The following is a 24,206-nucleotide window of genomic DNA, read 5'->3' on the forward strand; positions in this document are numbered from 1 at the left end:
TGGCCTTTTTTTCTAACAACTCTGCTTGGAAAAGAATTTGACCAATTGGGTACCACCTTCTGCAAAGCTGGAAAGAATAATTGTACGCAGTTCTTTTCCTGCCAAGGAGTATTCCTTCTTTTTGCAAGGAGTGCAGCATTCTGTCAGTCTGCCATTCAAGTGCCCACATCTGGGGTGAGGAAGGTTATCCCTGTGGCAAATCCAAGCTTTAACTGTGCTTTCCCTGAGAAGAGATGTGTGTCCACACGACACTAACTTTCCTTGAGACTGGGTTTGCTGAGGAGGCAGTGGAATGTGCTTAATTGATTTAAATCTCAAATATTGCAAATTGCAAAAGTGCACACTGGTATGTCATCTTGAGCAATGCTTTTTGAACCTAGGACTTGCAGGATGCAGCCTATTACCGTGCAACAGAAAGGCCAAGGAGACCAGTGACCACCCTAGTTTTTTGAGCTATCTTCTAGATTGTGTTATCTGCATCACAGTACACAGGAGGCACTGAAAGGAGAAGCCAGTGGTGCTGTGCTCTTCTCTTTGCAGCTGTGTGGCTCTCTGAACAACTGTGTAGTTTGCTGGGAATCTCTTCCAGCTCCTGCATTTCAGACAAAGTAGATGTTCCAGATAGATGTGAAAAAGCCTCCAATATACAATTCTGCACAGGTAGACCTATCACCATAAAGTGTGTGCGATCCGATTTCAGCTCCTCCTGCTGCTTTCTGACAGTTAAAACATGTTTGAAAGTTACAACAGATGGCAAGGGTGGTTTTTTCTTTGATCATAAAGCGAGCCCCATTAAAATGATCATGTGCTGAACTCACTGTATGTGATACAAGATTTTTCTTGGGAATATGTTTTGAAAGAAAAATCTTCATGGGCAGTTTTTCCTGCAGAATGCCTGAATAGTTGACTTACATGCTAATGATTTATCGTTTGACATTAGGAAGATCTAATTTGTTCTAACGTAGAACTGAAAGAGAGCAGAGCCAAAAGGATGCAACTTGCATTGTATATCTGCACAGTGTGGATTATTTTGAGAATATAATGAAAAGCTTTTTCATGAATGCCTAATGAAGGAATAAACAGATACCTGTTGAAGTGACATGTGCCTGTTTAACGAATGACATAGGCTATTAAGTGCCCGTGATCTTTAGGAATGGAAAAATACATTATGTATCAGTTAGAACTGAATGGAATCTGCTGTTAGATGGGCTGGATTCAGGTCTGTTTTGCCCCTTTTCTTTCTGTTAAATTTTTTACTTTTACATATCAAACTGCCCAGGTTCGTTTCTAAATTTAACTGTTGTGCTTGGGGTCCTTATTAGCCAAGTTCTCCACAATAATATATAATTTGAAAAAATAGGTTCCTTCTGTTCACGCAGTCTGATAGTGATTGGACAAAGGGAAACAGTTTTAAACTAAAGAGGGGAGATTTGTATTGGATACAAGAGCAGAGTGGTATGGCACTGACACAAGTTGCCCGGAGAAGCTATGGATGCCCCACCCTTGGAGGTGTTCAAGGCCAGCATGGATGTGGCCCTGGGCAGCCTGATCTAGTGCCTGATTTAGTGGTTGGCAACCTTGACTGCAGCAGGGGCATTGGAACTATGTTATCTTTGAGGTTCTTTCCAAACCAAGCCATTCTCTGATCCTACGTACATGAGGAATGGTGCACTGCAGCAGCTGAAAGTACGATAAGCGTTGTACCACAGGCAGCATTGCTGCCTGTCATACTGGTCCCAGGAGAGGAGACAGACCCCAGGCTGTGGTTTGGTTGATTTCATCAAGCCAAGCTGTGGAATAGCCTTCAAGAGTGCAGTGTGTTACCGCAGAGTCTAGCTGCCTCTCAGTCTCATGATGAGAGAGGCAGAGTATTACATTATATTCCTAATTATGTTGTCTGCACCCTCCATTAGAAGGTACCATGCAGTTAAGACTAAATGTCTTATGTTATCCCCTGATAATGGAATCGTTCAGTCTTGCTCCAAAGGTATAAGAGTAAAACTAGAACACTTCAATGAAGTTAACATGTCCCTTTTTCCTCTTTCTCAGCAACATTTCACATATGCAACCTTTCTACCTTTGTATTTTTATTGATAGCCAAACGCTTAGCGATGTACCAAGAACCTGATTCTGAAGAAGAGGAAGCAGCTCCAAAAGGAGGAACTTTATCCCAGCGTGACAGTATCTGCAGCCATCAGAGCATCAAAGTAATTCACAGAAGCCAGAGCACCAAAACCCACCGCCGCACGGGAAGCAGAGCTGAAGCAAAAAGAGCAAGCATACTGTCAAAGCATACTGCGTTCAGTAGCCCAATGGTAAGTCATGAGAATTAAGTGCACACTGTCCTACATCTTTTAAGAGTGATACTCTGAAAAGGAAGAAGTAAAGAAATCTGTACTACATTGCATACCACTCAGATTTCATCTTAGCATTTTTTATTCTGCACGTGTTTTAGAAAAAGAAGAAAACTTTACGTTTCAGAATGTTGGTGAATGTGTGCCCTTACAACTTTGCTTTGATTTATTTATTTTATGGTATTGTTGGAAGTTTTATGTGAGCTAAGTGGTATTAAGAGAGCAGAGAAGTCGAGTCTTGTCTATGAAGGGAATTTTTTGTTGTCTTTTTGACATAAGTGCACCCTCAAAATAAACCACAAGTACAGACAAAGAAAGAAGTTGCTTGCACTGGTGGAACTTCTTGATTTTAGTCACAAGTAAGTTCTTTCTGTACAATTTGAAGCTACACTTCCTAAACACACAGTTCAGTGGTTGCTCAGACTCATCAGCTGTTGAGCATCAACAGATAACATAAAATTCTACTGAAGAAAGAACCTGAGTTCAGTTTATCTCTAAATCTTTTGTATGCTAGTATCCTGGTATCTTAAGGAATACCAGAGTTTGCTCTGACAAGAAATAGATCAAAGAAGTAGAAAGTGCTGATGAAATAGAGTTGAGAATGCTCTGCTTTAGCATGAAAGACAAGTGAATTGCTCTCAAATGTGTGGATAGTTGTTCTCTAATAAACCATGCAGAATGTTCTCACTGGACTGGAGGGTGGGAGGAATATTAGTACGTAACTCTCCCCCTGCACACTACTCCCAAAGTAGCTGAACATTGCCAGTGTAACAGTAGTGAAAAAGCTGACAGCACAATTCCTCACATTTCCATTTCTATTAGTAGCCTCATTACTAAGTGTATATTTTCTACGATGTGTGAGTTACAGTCCTCTCCATCTCAGCCCTGTGGTATGAGGCCGTCACAAAACTCTTGGTATTGACACTGCTTTGGGCACTTTGTTTGCATGATGCTACTTCGGAAATTTGCAGAATCACTGATATTAGTCACTGCTTTTTATTGTTAGGAGAAGGACATCACACCAGATCCTCGCTTGTTAGAAAAGGTGAATGAATGTGCAAAGCATCTGGAGATCATGAGGGGCCACGAACAGCCATTATCCCATCTGAGTCCAGAACTGTGTGATATTTTTGACTTCTTCATTGCTTTGACTATCTGTAATACTGTTGTGGTTACTGCTCCAAATCAGCCCCGACAGAAGGTAGGTTAAAGAAACAGCAAAATAGAGTTTAAGGCTTTTTTTAATTGATACTAATCTATCTCATAAGTTGGGGATCTGAAAATTGCCTGTTCTAGTGAGATATAACTGGAAACTAAATGTGAGGCAACTCTTAGAACTGGATTGTGAATGAACGGATTCAGTCAAGCATTAGTTAAATGGAACACGTCATTTACCTTCAGGGTAAGGCATGCTTTTGTCTGCAATTTCAAGATACTTATGACAATTTCCAGAGTTCTTGTAAGATAACTTAATTGATAAATGCGTGTATATATATGTGTATGTACATACATCTGCACATATGTATGTAAGTATGCAAGTCTGTGTGGAAACTGATTTGTAGAATGCAAGACTTACCACAAGAAGAATATAAGCTGTGTGTATATTTTGTAAACGTGGATTAAAGTAAGAACAGGATCAGATGTCTTTTAAAAAGTTTAAAAAGAGAATATTCTTGAGAAACATTGCATAAATCTTTCACATTGTGTAAAAGATGTGTCAAGGTCGTTGTGAGAAATAATGATTGTTACTGCTTGAATCGACCTAAACAAAATGAATGAGAACTCCAACAATACAATTCCAAGACAAAGCTATAGTGGAACATAGTATTAAAGTTAGCCTACAGATTGAATTTCCATTCTGGAGGAGATTCTGAGATTTGTTTCTTTTCTAAATAGGAATAAGAAATGAAGTAGTCTGCAAAATCACATTTTAAAATAACTGAGATTAATGATAAAACGGAAGCAAACTGAATCCAAAAGAGAAGACAGTGGAAGTTATTTATATCAGTATGTTGTTGCTGAAGGCATCATTGACACTGGCCTATTCTCCTAAAACTTTTCTGGTATCACACTTCTCAGTACAAAACTCTTGCATTAACATTTTTTTTACTACCTTCACTGGATATGCACAAAGAATGCCAATGTCTCCTACTGGCAATAGCCTTTCAGAATGTGCTATGGTGGTGGTCCAACATAGATAGTCTATCCATTAGGCATATCTGAAAAGGTGAAACAAGTAAAAATATTTTTGATACAAGCATACATACTTTCATGCATAGACACAGTTCTGAAGTTTTAGGTCTTGTTGTTTTGGTGTTGTTTTTTTTGTTGGTTTTTTTTTGGCTATTAAGTCCATTTACGTTCCCTTATCAAATTGCAAGTGCCATTACTTTTTGATCGCCAAGAAATCTCTTCTTAAGTTGGAGCTACTTAGGCTGAATGTCTAAATTCAGTGTCTAAATTGTTATACAGTTTTCCTTCAGGTTTTCTTTTGTTCATTGTCTTGTTTCACTCTTCTCAAGGTTAGAGACCGATTTGAACTAAAATCTCCTGTAAAAACCATAGAAGACTTCATCCGAAGACTCACTCCAAGTCGCTTGACCTCTGGATCTAACAGCAGCAGTTCATCCAGCCTAGCTACAAACAAATCAATGCATAGATTTGGTTTAAGTATCCTTTCATCGACATCTACTGAGAGCACTTTATTAAAACTGGAAGAGAAGCTGGCATACTCTGCACAGATGAATAACAATGGCTACAGCTCCCAGCAAGGCAGGATGGCTGTAGGGAATGGGCCTGAGGAAGGAGAGCTCCGTTATGAAGCAGAGAGTCCAGATGAAGCTGCTCTCGTCTATGCAGCAAGAGCATATAACTGTTCTCTGGTTGGAAGGCTGTCTGACCAGGTATCAGTGGAGCTACCTCACCTGGGAACATTAAACTTTGAAGTATTACATACATTGGGCTTTGATTCCATCAGGAAGAGGATGTCAGTAGTGGTCAGACATCCTCTCACGGATGAAATAAATGTTTACACTAAAGGAGCAGATTCAGTTATTATGGATCTCCTTCTGCCTTGTTCTTCAGGTACACCTCTTACTTAGCTTTGTAAGAGTGGGGGTGTGGGGAGGCGGTTCTGCTTAATTACTGAAAGATCATGTTTCTCTGCCTTTCCTAGCAAGCAGACCTGCCTGCTTTTGTTGGGAGTACATGAAATGTAGAAAGGCAGCCATCTCACTTCTTTTATAGTGCTTCGTTGTTATAGCAAATTTTCTGTAACTAATGACTGGTTCTTTACCTTACAAGAGTTAATTACAACAGTTTCTGTACAGGAACTTCTACTGGCAAACTTTATTTTGATGGTATTTCTTGAGACTCTCCCAAAACTATTTACATTTCTTGAGGAGAACATGCCCAGCAGTGCATATCTATTTCAGTATTTTATATGAAACTCAAGCAGTTCCTACTCCAGCTCCCTTATCTGTTTCACCTATGAATCTTTACTTTTGTAGTAATGTATTTGCATACATCAGCACATTTATGTTGCGTTTGACTGTGGTGCTAAAGGCAATCAATCAGCCATTGGAACAGAAGGGTAGTGGCAAAATAAGGAAAGAATCTGTTCAGATGAGAAATCTTAAATTGTGTTAGGGAATAGCTGTGACCATGGACTGCTTCCCTAGAGTCTGCAACACCCAGGTATCTCATGCATCAGGAAGAACATTAATTGCTGCTAATTATGAGTTGGATTCAAGAAGAACCCTGTAAGCTTTCAGAAGTTAGCGTAAACATGGGAGCGTCAGTTTGCATGAGTCAGTTTGAATCTAATTTACTGTATGTTCAACACTGAATTTAATTAAGTGTTTAAGGGTTACCCCAGTATGAATGGACAGAACCTGAAAGTGCTGGAGGTGCTTCCTGTGTGTCACTAGTGCATTGACTGTGTGGTTACTCTGACATTAGCTGGAGTAAACAATTGTGAAAGGCTTATACTGTGCAATTTTGGTTTAATGAAATACAGAAAAATGTTGGCATTAGTTTTAAGTTTATAGTGACATAAATCAGAGCAGAGCCAAAAAATTAGGAATGACTTGTCCTCAACTAACAACAAAGTATTCATAAATAATTTTCTGGTTAAGATCTGGTATCAAAGACGGTGCTGAGAATGTCTGGAAAATTGTTTCCCTCCAATATCCTCCAGTACTAGAGAATTTGGAGTACTCAGAATTAGTAGTAACATACCTGGAAAAAAATATTTGGAAACGAGTTCTCAGAATGAGAACTGAGCATCAAAAAGAAATCATTATCTTATGCCAAATCTCAAATATTTTGTCACAACTATGAAATAAAAATACAACGGACGGAGGAATTCGGGGCCGAATTTCAGGTGGGTCTAGGACCTACTTGGGTGGATCCAACAGGGGCAGCTAGAAACCAACCAACAGCAACACAACAGAAGGTGCTATGTCAGAGATGCAGGAGCAGAGTCCCTAAAGACACTTGTTATCACTGAGCAAATTCCGTAGCTGGGCAAATACAGAGATTGCCACACCTTTACAGGCAAGTGAATTGAAAGATGCTTTGAATTTGTGCAATGTTTTTTAACTTTTTTTAGCCCCAAATGAACTATGAGTTTTAGTACATTTTGCTTTCACAAGCAGTGTAAAGTGCAGTCACTAGAACTTCATAAGCAGTTTCCTTTATTTTCTAGCCCTCTCGTCCACTGCTGGCTTCAGTAATTCTGTGAGTTTCAGCAGATCTGTCTAAAAAATCTTTGACATGTCTCTTGAACAGTTTCACTCATGGAATTGAATTCATGGTCCCTGTCTGTAGTTTCTTAACATCAAGGGTGCATGTTGTCATTTCCTGAGGGAGCTGCCTCCTCGTCACCTCACAGGGTGGTATTCTCCTCATAGAGGGATTTCCCAAGGATTTATATTGTGAAAATTGTATATTTATTATTATTATTATTATTATTGCTGTTTTAGTGCCTCAGGGACACGTGAATTGTACACAAGTCAAGTGTATGTTTTGAGACTTTGTGATGCTTGTGCTTTCAGACTGAAAGACCGAGGCAATGGTGTGTCTGTAGTCTCCATGCAGGACTGGGTCCTATGAAACAGAAAGCTTCTGTTTCTCTATGAGGAAAAGTCTTTTTAAAATGCCACGAGGAAAAGCCCCAAAATTGATGCGAAAGTACTATGTTATAGCTTCAGTTATATCTAAACAACAAACAAACAGAAAGCATCATGAGCTTCAAAACTTAAAAAGTTTCTGAATTCCCTCTATTCCTTCTGCCTGCATATCTAGACTCTGAAAACTGGTATTTTCTGACAGTGCCCAGATATTTTCAAAAGCCTGAAATGCTTCCCAAGGGTGTATTGTTTTTACTTTATCACCATGTTCATAAATAAGAAAGTTACTGTTTGAGTCAATAACTAGCTTGCGCAGGAATTGTGAACATAAGTCACTGAGAAAACAATGACTGAGCTGGCTCTCTACAGTTGGTGATTATGGAAGGAAATGAGGCAAGCAAAATGCCACCAGCTCTGTATCATTCTTCTGTAGAAGACTTATTTTCTGGTTTTCTCTTCCATAGTGCATGTGGTCATGCTGCTAAGCGTAGAAACTGTATCATCCCAACTAAAAAGAATTTCCACCGCTGGATTTTGTTTGCAAGAGGGTCCTTCCCCTCTTGTAACTTTTGATCTCGAGGTGAATCTCTGCCTGAGACTGATAAGGCATACGGAGAGCCAGAGGGAGTTTTAGCTCTCATTTGTGTGCTGGCAGAGGAAGGAGATGCAATTCTTTATACTAGAAGTGAAAATTCACATGGGAACCAGTGTGCACATTTCTACTTGTAGGGAATTACTGTCTTTGTTCATTGAAGGTGGTATAAGTGTTTGGCATTATGATCGCTGCATTAGTGCCTGTGATGTTCTGACAGATACGAAGTGGTTAATACCACTGAACCTTAAAGTGATAGAAATGTCATTTGCTGTTCAAGTTTGCTCCAGCTGAAATCAGCAAGGGACTGAAATAGCCACTCCTATAAGACAATTGCATGTGAGCTGTGCAAGAAATGCATTTTTACTCAGTAGAATAGTGATACATCACTGTAATTTAGGAATGGTGTTTGCTTATTGTGTTCTTTTAAAGAAAAAGAAAGCTGACTTAGCAATAAGAAGCCTCCAAGAAGGTGTGCTGCAATACTTTTCCTTAAAAAAAAAAGTTACGTGTTATACAGACAACTCCCATATGCCATAAAGGCAATTGTGCACAGATAGAAAAGAAGCTAAATAAAAACCTTTAGATAGCAGTTCAGTACATGCATATTTCAGCTGTATGTTGCAGCTGAATCTGGTTGTGAACTGCTTAAACAGCTTCTGCAGGAGCATGTGGTGTGTGTCTGAGCTACACAGCGTAAGGAAGGCCGTTCCAGTTGCAAGCTGTATTCATAGAGATGCTCTTCCACAGCAGTTTACCTGCATTGTCCATCTAAGAAAATCTGTAGTGATAGTACGGGTAGTATTAATAGATAGATGGACAGGCCTACTAGCATATTCCCAACAATATTTGCCACTTAGGGATGAGGAATGCATGAAATACCACAGTCATTATAGAGTCCTTTAGGAAAATCTGGGTGTGTGCACTCCCAACTTTACAGACCTAGAGAGTATCAGATAGTCTTTAAAGGTGAGAAAATTGCTATACAGAGTACAGTGTGCAAAACCAGAACATTGGGATTCCAAACACCCAACTCCTTCCTTCCTGCAGTATCAGTACTTCTAAACATTTGTACCAAAGCCTCCAAATACCCAATTAGACACTGTGCTGCTGTATAAATGTGTATACATAGACAGGTATGTGTGCACATAGTCACACAAAGCAAGATCAAATTGAGTATGGATGTATGCTGGGAACATGTGCACTGAAAAGTATAAAGAATTGGATATTCTTGACATCTCATTTAGATACCTGCATTAATTGTTTATGGTAATGGCATAAGAAAAGGATTATATCAGGGAATATTAAATATATATGTATATATCACATTTTTTAAATTTCTGAAGACCTCATCTCAGGTAATGACATGGAACAAAACGTGTTAGTTTCATCTTCATTAATCTTTTTAAAATCACAATATTGAGTACATTGAGCCAATTCCAGCTAAAGAAAGAGAAGGAGTGGAATCTCATCTCAATTCTGAGTTCTTACACATGATCTTAAGGCATGGATGTCCAATTTTTTGACTTGCCTTGACCTCATTGAGTGAGCACGAATTATCTTGAGATGCATACACAAAGGTCACTCCAAAGGTAATGCCTCCTCCTTATTTTCATGGAAACTACACCTGATGCAAAGTTGGTATTTGTCCTACTATTTGGTAGGACAAATTCTTTTCTACAAATCTTTAGTTTTTAACACAGTCTTCACCAACTAGTTACACATTTTCACTGGCAATGAACAAGAGCATGCATTCTGTGCTCATAAAATTATGCACCAGCGGAGATGATCCACTCTCACTGTCGCCACTGCTAACACACACCACCGTCTCATTGTGCTCACATCCACTGTTAGGTCTCCATAAACATTCAGTAAGTGTTGATGAATGTCAGTGAGTGCCATTCTTTCCACATGGAGGAATTTGATGACACGCCTTTGCTTCATCCACACTTCATGTCAGTCACTATTCTGCCCCTCTCTGCTGCCGTCTGTTGCACAGGAACAACATGTAATGGGACATTGACAGAAAGGTTCAACCTGTACTGCCATACCAACATCTGCCTCTCATGTCATGGGCCAACAACATAAAATAAGCCAGTATAATAAATAGGAGGCACCACCTCTGCAGCAGCCTTTGTAAAATATGCAATATCATTCATGTATGAGTAACAAAACATTTTATTTTTTAATGTTTTTCTTAAAACTTTTTAAAAAAGGAGGAACAAAACCACAAGTCCAGTTGGATATGATGTCAGGGGGAAGTTTTTCACTATGAGAGTGGCGAGGTGCTGACACAGGCTGCCCACAGAGGTTGTGGATGCTCCATCCCTGGAGGTGTTCAAGGCCAGGTTGGATGTGGCCCTGGGCAGCCTCGTCTAAATGAGGAGGTTGGTGGCCCTGCCTGTGGCAGGGAGGTTGGAGATTCATGATCCTTGAGGTCCCTTTCAACCCGGGCTATTCTGTGATTCTGTGATATGTGACGTTGTTTCTGTGAAACTAATGCATCAGGCTGGTCAGATGGCAGTGGCTGCAGCTTGTAGTGAGGTCTCAAGGTGTATAATCAGAAATTTTTGAGGAAATTTTACTCCTCCTGTACTCTACCCTTGATATTTGTTCACAAATGTGCATACTGCCAAAAAGCGATGACATGAATAAGGTGTGATTGTGAAGGGAGGGATATTTCTCCCTGGTAAGAGAGGGATTATGAAAGTCTGGTAAAGAGACATGATCAGATTTTTGAGTTGAATATCTGATTGCAACTTCGTGCATTCCATTTGAAAATTCGCAGATCATGTATTCATATCAACCAAAATGGTGTCAAAAACATGAGTTGGTGATTTTTATTTTTATTTTTTATTTTTTTTGCAATCTTGAGACCTTTATCAAAACAGAAGGCACAGCTGTGTATTCTTCACCATTTAGAGCACTGCGTTTAGCCATTGTATCAAAATGCATACAGTTATGTGCCATCACTTGAGTCAGCACTGCACAGCACTGCCTGATTGCACACAGACGGTTTGGTTGTTGCTGAGCAATGGGTTCGTGCCCTGGGCCTCTTCACAGAGCAGAGCCACCACCATGATGGTGCAGGGCAGAGCGCAGCCGCATTGCCAGCTGTGCTGGGCCGCAGGTTGGACATGCTTGGTTTAAGGGAAGAGTAAACTAAGTGGAAGTTGTGCGTTCAAGGTAGAATCTAATTGTGAGGTTTGCATAAGCATAAATGTGTTCTGAGTCAATCAAAGTCAGGCCCTGAACTCCTTGCCACTCAGGCCACAAAGTAGCGTCTGTACTGGAGTAACAGTAGTGCCTTCATATACTTAGATATAAAAAACAGAGCACTGTTTCTGGTTGTCCTGAGATAGTAAGCCATGAGAAAAAGTGTAGTTTTTCTGCACATGATGAGAGGTACAGAAGGATTTGCCAATAGGCTATTTAATCATACTTCCCTTTCTGGCGTGATTGTTTGTTGTTAAGATTATCGTGATTTCTCAGAGCCTTCAGGCCAAACAAATATTTGAGTAAAAAAAAAGAAGGTCTGTCTAACATGCATTCAGGATGACTTTTGAAGAGGGAAGAAAGAAAAGATGGAACTATGAGATAGGGGTTGTTTTTTTTTTTTTTTTTTTCTAAATGGAATGTTTTACTTGAAAGTTTCCCAGGAGATATCAACAGCTCTTTAAAAGTATCAGTTTTAAAGTGATGGTACATAAGTGCTATAGACACATTTTTATTTTCTGAGGCTGTTCAGCTGCTGTCATTTTTCAGTCACTAATTTCTTTTTTATTGACATCTAGGTGACCCTCGGGGCAAACATCAAAAGAAAATCCAAACCAAAACCCAGAATTACCTTAATCTGTATGCTGTAGATGGGCTGCGAACCCTGTGTATTGCAAAACGAGTAAGTCAGTGCAAGCTCTTAATTTTCTTTTCGAGTCTTGACAAAGACAACTGAAGGCCTTCTTAATTTATTGTTCTTGATTTCTGTTTGTTTGGGTTTTTTTTCATTTTATTCAATAAAGTGTGAATGCCTCTGCATCACTTTGACTGTGCCCTCACATACTCTCTTGAACAGGTTCTGAGCAAAGAGGAGTATGCTTGTTGGTTAAAAAGTCATCTGGAAGCAGAATCTTCTATTGAGAATCGTGAAGAACTTCTGTTTCAGTCAGCACTGCAGATAGAGAAGAATTTGCATCTGCTAGGTAATGAAATGAGAGCTGGGCATAAAATTTAAAAGTGCTGAAAATTCTGAAAGCTTGGCTATGAAATCTATTATTTTCTTTAAATATTTTCTGACAGTACAGACATTAGCTTCTTTTGGACTTTGTCATAATTGTCTTGTGCCGCACCATAAAGAAATGGGATTATAATTAACATAGTGGACATACCCTTTTTATCCTTGCTCCTGCAATCGTTTTATCATTAGTGAAATGGCTGGAGTTAAACAAGAGATACATTTGACACAATATGTCCTAAATGAGAATTGCTGCTCTAAGTAGGAGAAAGACTTGGCCAACCCTAGCTGCAGAATTTCAGTAGCTTGGAGCCTCTTTACTATGCCAGGGAGTTCCATGATTCCAGGGATACCAGAGGTGCTCATAAAGCAAAGCTCATAAACTGCTTCTGTGAGAGGTATCAACCCATATACGTCAGGTTCAACACTTAGGGCCTGTGTGCACTGTGGAAGGGTACTACAGTACGTCATAATGGTTTAGTTAAAATCAGTGTATGTAAAATATATTCCAGGGGCAAAGTCATGCTGTTTCTCTGCTCAGTTGAGAGCACTGAGATTCTAAAATACACATGTATCCACTATTACTCCAAGCATCCAACTTCTTTCTCTGGCAAGGGAACTGGGACAGCCATAGCACTGCTGGAAGTAACAGCCTTCACTGTTTGCCAACTTGCCTGTCTCTGGGAGATGAGATCCACCTCACCCAACTTCTGTTGTGTCTACTGTCGATCTCTAGGGCTCCTTATATAAGTGGAGAGAGAAAAAAAGAAAACAGAAAGTGAAGTTCAATTGATCTGTCTTAGATACCTCCTTTAGGATTAGATGAATCATGCCTTCAAAGTGTCTGCTTTTCTCCTCTGACTTAAAGGGGCGTTTGAGGTGACTGATTCTGACCACATTAATCAGGAAGATCCCACCATGGTTGTCCCTGTTGGCTCTGGCTGTGCTCTGAAAAACAAAAATGGAAATTGAATTGTGCGATAAATAAGAGAGTTCTTAGGTTCTGGGAATAAAAAAAAGTGAATCTGGAAAAGAAATGTATTTTCCTTTGTGAACTATTTGAACTATAAAAGCTTTTATAATTCGAAAGTTTTCATGACATTGCACTTCACCTACAACTAGTGCTCAGTCTGCAGGTGGGCTTCTATGGCTGAAGTGCTCTTCTTCAAACAATTATAGTGGTAATAAAGAGATGGCAGAAGTTTGCTTTGCTTTTCCTGTTGTTTCAGGTAATTTGTGTGTTTGTTATCTTCACGTTGTCTGATAGTCAGGGCTTACACGTCCTCACACTGAAGCCTCTCTAGAACAAAGTGGTGGCACTGAGCTTGGTCCTGAGCTGCTTTTACGACAGTCTGAAAATTTGTCTCCTACTGATTTATGAAAGCATAGGAAAAATACTCAGTTTGTTATAAACAAGTAGGAAGATTCATTGGGAGTATGAAAAAGCCACATTTTCCTTCTACATTATGGGTTATAGATTTATGATTTACTCTCTACTAAATCTCATTGGGCAACCAGCATTTTTCTACAAGAGCAAAGAGCAGCCACAAGACAGTAAGTAGTTTATGTCTAAAGCCTAATGTGTGGTTACCGAGCTGCAGTTCTTCTGTCATTCCCCTCTGAAAGGGAGAAGTCTGTAATGACCAGTCCTCTTTTAGTTGAGGAAAGGCAGTCAAGACCCCTTAGATCTAAATCAATAATATCTTATCTAGCAGCATTCAGAAGAAAGGGTGAAGATACAGAGCAGAGAAACAACAAGCAAAGGTACATTAGCTTTGTGAACCACTGAGAAAGTGGCATCAGTTTGCTTTTGAAGTTTGGAACTGTGGATTTATTGTTGACTATTGATGCAAATGTTTACACCGGCTGTTTTCTACTCCTCTCTCTGGATACCTCCAAAAAGCTGCTTGAATATTGCGTGCATTGTTAGTTTCGTTTAGCTGTTTCCCAGAAAGTGGCTATAATTTTTGCAAAAATACAAGCTTAGAGTTTGAGGTGAACCCTAAGTGTTTACTGAATGTGGAATGATTTACTTTTTTCCATGTGATTAGGTGCCACTGGTATTGAAGACCGTTTACAGGATGGTGTTCCAGAAACCATTGCAAGCTTGCGCAAAGCTGGGTTGCAGATTTGGGTTCTTACTGGAGACAAGCAAGAAACTGCTGTTAATATTGCATATGCCTGCAAGCTACTAGATCATGATGAGGAAATCATCACATTGAATGCTGAATCACCAGTAAGCAGATCCAATACTATACTGAAGTCTACTTGTGAAGTAGCTTTACTTTGTTTTCAACTTGTACAATTAAGAGTTTGATGGCTTCTTTTTCCTTTCCTTCTTTTTTTTTTTTTCCTTTTCCTGCTTCAACCGTAATTTTCAGGTAGGACAAATCTTTGAATACTTTTCAGTGAATTATATTTCTAAGTTGTAATGTCATGTGCCATAAACTCACTGAAGACATTTAACTGTGTGTGTTGGGATCCACCAACATGCCATAACAACATAAATGCCTGCCTTTGGTATGCTTTCTGAAAACATCCCTCGTTTTGCATATTGGCACTAAAGCAACCTGTTATTGAACAATTGCTTAGAAAGAAAACAATTGAATTGAAAATGTGTGCTTTACACTGAAATGTAGTATCCAGATAACTCATTCATGTTTTCTCAGATGGCTTTTTCTCTGGAAATAGAAACAATACTTAAATTTCAGTGCTAGCACTCAAAAGCCAGAAAAGCACATCTACGGTAATGACTTGCTTCCTAACAGACCTTTTCTAATTCTTCTGAATTGCTGATCTTTCCTGTGCTCAACTTGTCGCAAGCAGACAGTCACAGAGAGTTTACTGATATGGTTTAACATGCAAGGAACCAGACCGATAGTGATGTAGCCCTTTAATGGGGTGATAAAATTGGACTTCAGATCAGCAGAGGAGAGGTAGGTCAGCAGTATCCACCTCCAATTCTTTCTGAAAAGGAAGAAAAGATAACAGCGTTTTCCCTTCTTGAGTGTATCAACTGAACTGGTAAACTGACTTTCAATGATCTTTCAGTTTTTGTCATTCTTTGCTGTACAACCAGTAGCATTTCATTTTAAAAGTTCATATATTCTCAGTAATGTCTTTTAGTTGAGTATGCCTAGGACAGAGAATTTGGCTTAAATAACCTTTAATTGGCCTTTAATAATGCATAACTACTTGATAAGTGTTGTAGGCGTATACACGGTGCTCATCACCATGCTTAACTTGGTACTGATACTGATTATTATATCATTCTCCAACACTTATTCTGAGAAGGAGCTAAAAGAAATTAGTTTAGCATACAATACTGCATGTTAAAGAGGAATTAGGTTTTAGGTCTTTCACGTCTTCATTGTTGTCATGTCTTCCACAAAAGAAAAAAATGTGTTTAGAGTGAATAGAGAATATAAGAAATTAAAACGTTTATGGTGCAGCAAATATACACATTCTCCATATTCCTTATGCCTAAATATACAGAGCACACAAATTTTTGAATACATGTTCTTTTCTCTCAAACATATTTATTTTGAATTTTTTTCAGGAGACATGTGCTGTCTTGCTGGAGCAGTGTCTGCAATGTGTAGAGTCTAAATTTTCAAACAACACAATAGACGAAGCTACTGGAAACATGACTGTTGGGTTCACCCCTCTCTATCCACCCTCTTCCCCTGTGCTTTCCAGCTTGGGCCTAGTGATTGATGGAAGGACTCTAGCTTATGCCCTGGAACCTACATTGGAAGATAAATTTCTTGCACTAGCCAAGCGGTGCCGTTCAGTTCTGTGTTGTCGCTCTACTCCACTCCAAAAGAGCATGGTAGTGAAACTAGTCAGAGACAAACTCAAAGCAATGACCTTGGCAATAGGTAAATATCTCCTTTTAAACTAGCCCGCTTTGATGTTTACTGAGAATCTTGAGTTTTTGACTTGCAGTGGGATCCTTCCAGCTACCATACAACTCACATACCTTCTAGTAGCATCTGAAAATATTTCAAACAACTTTAACACATTTATTCAAAGCTAGTACAGAACTCTTGGAATAGCATTTAGGATTTCATCCTACAGAAGTTAGGTGCTGGTGACAGTACAGTATGCTTCGAGGTTTTGGTATGTCCAAACACTGCTGTGAAGAACTGAATTAGCTGATACTGTGCAGAACACCATTTTGCAATCAGTGTATTACGCAGAACAAAAAGTGTGCTTACTGTTGTTTCACTCAGCCATGATTAAGCTCAAGGGTCTGCATTTTTCATCACAAGTAAGCAATACAGCAAAGGACATGAATTGGCCATCTGTACAGAGAATGAATTTATGACTGGTATCGTGCCAGCTGTTACACTACTTCACAGCTAATTGTTGAGTTGGCGAAGGGCAGATTTTGTCATGCGTCCTGGTTTAAATCTAGCAGCTTCTTTCATGTTTCCATGATTTTTACGTAAGAAAAATCAACCAGCTTTCCTTTCCCTATCTCAGGTTTAGGCTCAGGTGGCACTAGGAGATACAATTGTAGCATATATTATCACAAAACACGGTATCTTTCATCTACCTATCTTAGTTAATCATAACACAAACACATGGGTTGGACCTACCTGTGAGAAATCCGAAGTACATAGTAACTGCCAGACACCTGTGACATCCACAGCACCAAATGTGTGCTGATTTTAAGAATCCCCATGTCCACTACATTACATTTATCAGAAATATTCCTTTCTTATTTTATGTCTTTGGCTGACTGACCATGGGCATCATCATTTTCTTATGTTGTCAAAAATATCTAACAGGTTAACTTGAATTATCCAGAAAGACTAAAAACAGTAGTGAAGAATGAGTAGCTTGTGTTTTCAGTCTTTCTAAGCAAAGTGAACCTGTGCGTTGAATTCAAGCTTTTGCTCTGGCTTAAAAAATGAGTTGTTCCATCTTCCCTTTTAACCAACATGAGCTAAGCTGAGTTTGTTTTGAACAGTAACAAAGACACCAGTTTTGTCACCTTGTGGTGTGATGATTAGAAAAAGGGCAAGAGATGATGACTCTGTAATCCATGCAGATAAATCTGCCTGCAGTGCTATATTAGCGATGTCAGACTAGGCAGCCCAAGTCAAGAATTCATCCACTTTTTAGTATTGTTATGTTTTTTGCTAGATGGGCATCTTCAGTGTGTTTCATTCTTAATCATACCGTACTGCAGACAGCAGTAACAGCACTAAGAAGCTCATTCTTGGAGTGTTTTCATATTTGTTCAGTTCAGGGCTGATATTTTATGTTTTACTGAAAAGAATGTCTCGGCAGCTTTGCCAAGCTTTGAACCTTAGGTTCCAAAGCTGGCTTTTTTTTTTAATCCCACATCTCCCTTCCTATACTCAGCCCACACATAGTAATAACTAGTTTTCATTTGCTTTGCTGTTTCCTGGTCTACTTGTGAAAAACAAAACTGTATCTTGTCATCTTCAGGTGATGGTGCTAATGATGTCAGTATGATCCAAGTTGCAGATGTTGGCGTGGGGATCTCTGGTCAAGAAGGCATGCAGGTAATGTTGCTCGTTCACTGAAAAGCACGTGCAAAGAGTGAAATAGGCACTTCCCATATGCTAGCTTGACAAAGCTGCCTTTGAATAGCCAGCACAAATAAAGGAGAAGCTGCAAGTTGTGCTGAGTGCTAATGTGCTTCATAAGGATGCTTTCAGCTTGAGTTTGAGCTTGTGTTTGTTCTCAGATCTGTGCTGAACTTACATGTTGACTTCTCAGAAAGTTCAACTTATCAGATCCCTCTAAGCAATATATTTTAAGAAATCGTTTAGTAAATATTGGTTTCAAGGAGGAAATAAAGCTCAGCAGTGTATTAGTTAGACATGAAATAAGAGTCGCCTTATTCTGCTGTTATTCTCTCTTGCACTGCTTGGTTATACTCTTCCTATGGAACAGCTGCACAAGCCCATCCAGCTGAAGCAGTTTGTTTGCATAGTGTAGTGGTATCTTTTAGCCAGTACGCCCACACATCTTTTTACTTAGCCTTATCCAGACAGCAGAACAGTGAAGAAATAGAAAATTGCGGCCCTTTGCAGAACCATTGCTCTCTACAGCACCAAGTGTTGGGATTTTTTTTTTTCCCATTTCCTGCCACAGGGAATGGCACAGTAAAGGAACTTGCCCTGCAGTCTTTTGGATGTGTTCAGCCTGTTATTACTGCATTTGCTACTATATAAGAGTCCCCAGAAAGAGAGGAAGTTTATTTACCTACTGTATTATCTATTGCCTCTGTCTCCTAATGTTAATGTAGCTCACTTGCTATGCTTGTACCAGAAATGGCAGTAAGGCACACAGAATGAGGAAGATACCTCATTTCCACAACCTAAGAGCTCTTCAGGTAGGATGGGAATTGTTTTCATCCTGAGGACCTGAGCAGATGAACATACTCCTTAACTTAGTTACCAGCAGGTGGTTCTGTACCCCACAGTGGAGCAAAGAAGTGGTGATAGTTTTTTTTTATTTTGGGGAATTTCATGAGTACTATAGTTTAACTGGATTAAAAACACAAACTTAAGAAATAAAAATCTACTTGAGCTTTGAACTTAGATGGCAAAGTTGTGTGTTTTCTGGCATAAAATTCTCTAGAAGCTAGGACAGTAGTCTAGAGAAAAGTCAGATGCTTTTCCTATTCATACACTCTTCCAAAGGCATTGTCTCTTGGCCATTGTTAAAGGCTGAATACCAGCAAATATGATGGGTTTCAGCCTGACCTAGTAGAGCTCTTATTTTCTCCTTGTTTTAATCATCCATGAAGTTTAGTCAAAGTCATCTCCAGTGCAGGTGGATGTCCATCAGTGCTATTCAAAGAGAAAGATTTCAGGCTTCAAATGTCTTTAAAAATGCTTTTCTAGAGTTGGCAGCTGTAACTTAGACTGGAAGAAGCTACCACAAAAATATTCTGATACTTACTGTGCATATGGCATCTCAGCTATAGGCCCTCTGAATCTGATTGTGGTGGATGGAGAGGGCAGGAGAAAAGGAAGCCTTGAACTAAGCTAATACCAAGTATATTCACTGCTACATAACAAAGCCCCAAGAGCTTTGCATAGCTTTTGCACCATCACTTGGCAGGCAGTCCAGGAAACCCAGAGGAGAATGTGGAGTCTCCTCCAAGCCCACCAATTCAAAAAGGGTCTGCCCAGGCTCCTTGAGTCTTATCAGCTCTTATCAGGTCTCATAATCTTTGTATTAATTCAGATCCATTTTTTTCCTAATGCAGACATATGTAGCATGCATTTTTTAACTACTCTCGCCATCATGCTACTTTCAGCTGAGCACTGACAATAAGAAGTCCTCAGATGCCCCCATTTCTTTTCTTTTTTTGTGTGGTGTCTTTAAGTCTGAAAGTTATTTGCTCATTAACCCATTAAACTGTGTGTTTTTCTAAATGGAAGTTCAGTAGAGTGGAAAATATTAGTAGATCCCTTCCTTTGCTCCAAGGTCCAAAGAACCATGCAGGCCTTTTTACTATAAACAGCTGTCAGAATCATATGCATGCAGATACTCAAAAGGCTCTGAGGATTTGGATGTCTGAAACAGCAGTACACTCTGATTTATTTTCTTTCCAAATTCTATGGAAGTGTGTGGACCATGAGTCATTTTTTCCTTTGAAAAAGCTGGAAGAAAAAATTAAAAAGTGAAAATTGAGACTATATTTTGAAGTGAAATAAACATGCAGATGCAGTTGGATAACACTGTCTTCCCATATTCCTCATTCTAAACAAAATGGAATTTAAGAAAATAAAACATTTCTCACAGTGTGTTGTGAAGTAATATCTCAGAAACATAGCTGCAAAGAAGCTAACCATTTTGCTTGAACATTGGGACAGGCCAAGATTGGGCAGAGAATAAGGAAGCAGATGTGGCACAGCTCTGTTCTCAAATCGTGAAGAGCAGCGTATCCGCAAGACAAATCAGACTGATGTGTGCAGTGAGATTGTAACAACTGTATCTCAGTACCTGAGAAATCCCAGGACGGATGGGTCAACATTTAAAAAATGTCCCAGTGCTTATAAAAATCTGTTGCTTAAATTACATTGCATTCTATACTGAAATCATAGAATCACAGAATCACCAAGGTTGGAAAAGACCCACAGGATCTCCCAGTCCAACCATCCACCCATCACCAATGGTTCTCACTAAACCATGTCCCTCAACACAACGTCCAAACATTCCTTCAACACCTCCAGGGTCAGTGACTCCACCGCCTCTCTGGGCAGCCCATTCCAGTGCCTGACCACCCTTTCAGAGTAGTATTTCCTAACGTCCAGCCTGAACCTTCCCTGGCGCAGCTTGAAGCCATTCCCTCTAGTTCTATCACTGGTTACATGAGAGAAGAGGCCGACGCCCAGCTCATCACAACCTCCCTTCAGGTAGTTATAGAGAACAACAAGGCCTCCCCTGAGCCTCCTCTTCTCCAGACTGAACAATCCCAGCTCCTTCAGCCGCTCCTCATAAGGCCTGTGCTCCAGACCCCTCATCATCTTCGTTGCCCTTCTTTGAACACGCTCCAGGGCCTCGATGTCTTTTCTTGCAGTGAGGGGCCCAAAACTGGACACAGTACTCGAGGTGCAACCGATTTCAGTTTTATTTCATTAGCTTCTAAAAGCACACTTATTTGGGAAAAATAATTCCTTCTGATGGTTTACCAAGAAAAGGAAGAGGGAAGAATTAAAAGGAAAGATGTCTCATTTGAAAACATGACCAAAATACCCTAGAGAGTAGGGTATAAAATACCCTCCCCTAGAGGGGAAGACTTGGTCCTCTGGAGATTTTCACTTTTCCTCATGCTTTTGCTGAACTGTGAAAAGATAGCTGATATCAAAATTTAAAAAAAAATGAAATGTAAGGTAGTATTACATTAAATCCTAATGTGATCCTAGGATATGAAAGATCATGAAATGTCTGTGATAACCATCACTTAAAGGATTGTGTCATCTAGATGTACAGTGCCTTGAATTTTAGTCATTCAGAAGTAAAGTGCATCCACTTGACTCATGTTGTCAATTTGATTTGGCAGTCTGCACAACCCCAGGGGAGTCTCATCTAACACGATTATTCATAGAGAGTTTTAGCACATGATTTAAAAAATCCCTCAAAATGCGGATGTCTCAGGACTGCTGAGTAAACTTCATAAGCTGGGATTGCAAATGTTCTTTGAAACCAGTGTTTTTATTGTTTTGTCATTTGAAGTCCAGTAATTGTGATGCAAGCTCTTAATTGTGCTTTTCTGTTTCATTCACTGGCAGTTCATTTTGCCCTGTAAGCAACCCTTTGGTTTTACAGAAAAAGACATTACAGCCGCCAAGATGTTCACACATGTATTATCCTGAGCCCTCCGGCTCATACAACTACTTGCCAGCCATTCTCCCACCTCTTGCTTTCTTTCTGCTTGTCACAACCTGGAGCATAGACCATCATCTCCACTGGGCAAGGACCAGGTCTTCTGGCGTGTTCTGCAAAGCCACCAGGTTTTCTCATGTGAATTCCAAGGCTGCCTTTCCTGTGCACTATAATGAGTTTGATTCCTCGTCACCACAACTTCCAGTGCCTTTATAAGCTGAGAAGATGACTAGATTCACTGTTGGGGTTGAAAGTGACACCTTACAACAGTGGTTTCAACTTTTCTCTCGTTACAGGCAGTAATGGCAAGCGACTTTGCAATCCCAAGGTTCCGACATTTGGAGAAGCTCTTGCTTGTTCATGGTCACTGGTGTTACTCCCGACTTGCCAACATGGTGCTGTATTTCTTCTACAAAAATGCAGTAAGTGTTTAACTTGGCAGCTTCGTAGCAACATATGTTTCCAGGGTTTATTCTGTGCTAAGTGAGCATTAGGTCAGCCTTCAAACAGCTTATAAATAAGCTGCAAAAAAACTTGCAGAGTTGAAAGACAGCTGGCTGCCATTTGCAAAAATACAGGACTCACTCCATAACAGCTACAGTGTGCTGCTGAATGTGCAAATTAGGTAACAGAAATAACAAGCACTACTTAAGAAAAGTTTCATTAATAGAGCAGTTTCACAGAATTTAGCTGGCTAGACACGGGAATCTTTAATGCCAAGGTCATCCAGCATTGGTCCAAAGTAGCTGTTGGGTGTGTTTTCTCTTCCTGACTCCATCTTGTAATTGCTTATGAATCATTGTACAATTTCCCTGGTGACTTGAGATAATTCAAGACCTCTGTGTGTCTCAGATGCCAAGATCTGGAAGATTTTTCATTGATCTATCTTATTCCCAGCTAACTGAAAGAATTCATTAGAAAGGAAGCACACCATGGTGAAGAACAGACTAAGGGTCTGTGTTTCCTCCCTGGTGTATGAAACAGGAGTTAGTCCAGTCCTGGGCACTGAGCCATAGCAGCTCGACTGCCTGGTTCTAACAAAGTGCCTTCGCATTGATCTCGGAGTACAAAGGTGATTGATTGAAAACTGCCTAACGAGACAAGCAAGAATTCCATCAGCTGTGTGGGAGTGGCTGGCTGGCACATAGATCTCCTCACTTTCAACACCTACAAATCACCCTGGGAGCCAGGGATATGAAGAAGTGGGAAAAAGAAGAGAGCCAGAGCTCTCAGACCTCTGCTTACTCCAGAGGGTAATGTGTGAACCGTGAGTGGGAGAATGGATTTCATCCTCACTATCCAAATGTTACTAAGAAAAAATGCAGCTCTCCATTTCGTAAAAGTTGCTTTCCAAATTCCATCCAGTTTCAGTCTCTCAATCAGTGGTAAGTTTTTATGTAAATTCCTCTCGGTCTGGCTAATCTCTGTCTGATCTCAACCTGAAGATAGTTATCTTCTCAGGAAAAGACCATTATGTGCTCAAAATTTTAAATATTCTTGGAGCATATAGGAGAACTAAAGCATTCATAAACCAGCTTTGTGCTAACATGAGCATGATATAATGCTGTCTGTGGTCTGATCAGAAACTACATGCAAAAAAAAACCAGCAGGGGCTTGGAAAGTCTGGATTGCTGCCTGAGTCTGGAATAACAAGTAGGTTTAAATCTTGTTGCAGTCAGTGGAGATCCACCTGTTGAAACACAACAGTGAAATGTGTGCTGGTTTTCAAATGTGTGAGTACTACAGCTTGATCCTGGATGATGCTGAACATCTGTACTCCAGCCCCAGCGCTGAACATTTCCAAGATACCCTTTGGCTTGGCAGTGTCAAACCTCCCACTTCCAGGAAGGGTATTTCAGAGCAATCTCATATTAAAAATAGAAAAATTAAAAAAAAAAAAAAAAAAAAAAAGAAGATGAAGAAGAAGTAATACACGTAAGACATTCCAGCAATCAGCAGCCAAAGATGTTGTTTATATATCTACATTTTTGTTCAGCCCATGTAAAATCTTCCATTTCCTTTGATACAACTCCCCACTATTACAAGTATTATTTCTCATGCTGTTTTTAGTAAGACATTTTCAATAGCTGCTGCCTCAGGGTTAGCATATAACTGAAGAATATCTCTTTGTGTTGACTTTGCCTTGGCAGCCTTCAGAGCTTTCTGAGCAATGCTTGTTTCTACTGTCTCTAAACTGTAGTGGTATATCCAGCATACAGACATGAATATGTCTGACACTGTGCCTGCCCTTAAGGGAAGATTATTCAGAAATGAAAGATAGGAGCACCTGATCTTTCTGCTTGGAGAAAATTCTGGATGATTCTCAGTGGAGAGCAAGATAGCTACACTGCAAATGTTCTGCAAGGTTTCTACTCACTCAAGTGTTATTTTTCCCATTTGCTTGTATTATGAAACTTTCCATTTTCCTTTAGAACCTAACTCAAAGTTTAAATTCCACATCGCTGCAAAGCCATTTGGAAACTCAGATGACTTCTCCAAGATGTTTGGCTTGGAAG

At 39.7% G+C, this 24,206-nt stretch overlaps 1 protein-coding gene across 1 annotated transcript in view; it reads left to right on the forward strand.

Moving 5' to 3' along the window:
- ATP10A (ATPase phospholipid transporting 10A (putative)) overlaps window positions 1-24,206 on the forward strand; it is a 111,182-nt gene that overhangs the window by 79,476 nt on the left and 7,500 nt on the right. The window contains exons 8-16 of the mRNA XM_416881.8: window positions 2,098-2,315; window positions 3,361-3,555; window positions 4,877-5,438; window positions 11,873-11,976; window positions 12,151-12,277; window positions 14,361-14,545; window positions 15,869-16,190; window positions 17,773-17,849; window positions 21,987-22,112. Of these exons, the coding sequence (XP_416881.4) occupies window positions 2,098-2,315; window positions 3,361-3,555; window positions 4,877-5,438; window positions 11,873-11,976; window positions 12,151-12,277; window positions 14,361-14,545; window positions 15,869-16,190; window positions 17,773-17,849; window positions 21,987-22,112 (1,916 nt within the window). The remainder of the gene's footprint in view (window positions 1-2,097; window positions 2,316-3,360; window positions 3,556-4,876; window positions 5,439-11,872; window positions 11,977-12,150; window positions 12,278-14,360; window positions 14,546-15,868; window positions 16,191-17,772; window positions 17,850-21,986; window positions 22,113-24,206) is intronic.

The sequence above is a fragment of the Gallus gallus genome, chromosome 1, assembly GCF_016699485.2.
Source record: "Gallus gallus isolate bGalGal1 chromosome 1, bGalGal1.mat.broiler.GRCg7b, whole genome shotgun sequence".
Classification (NCBI taxonomy): Eukaryota; Metazoa; Chordata; class Aves; order Galliformes; family Phasianidae; genus Gallus; species Gallus gallus.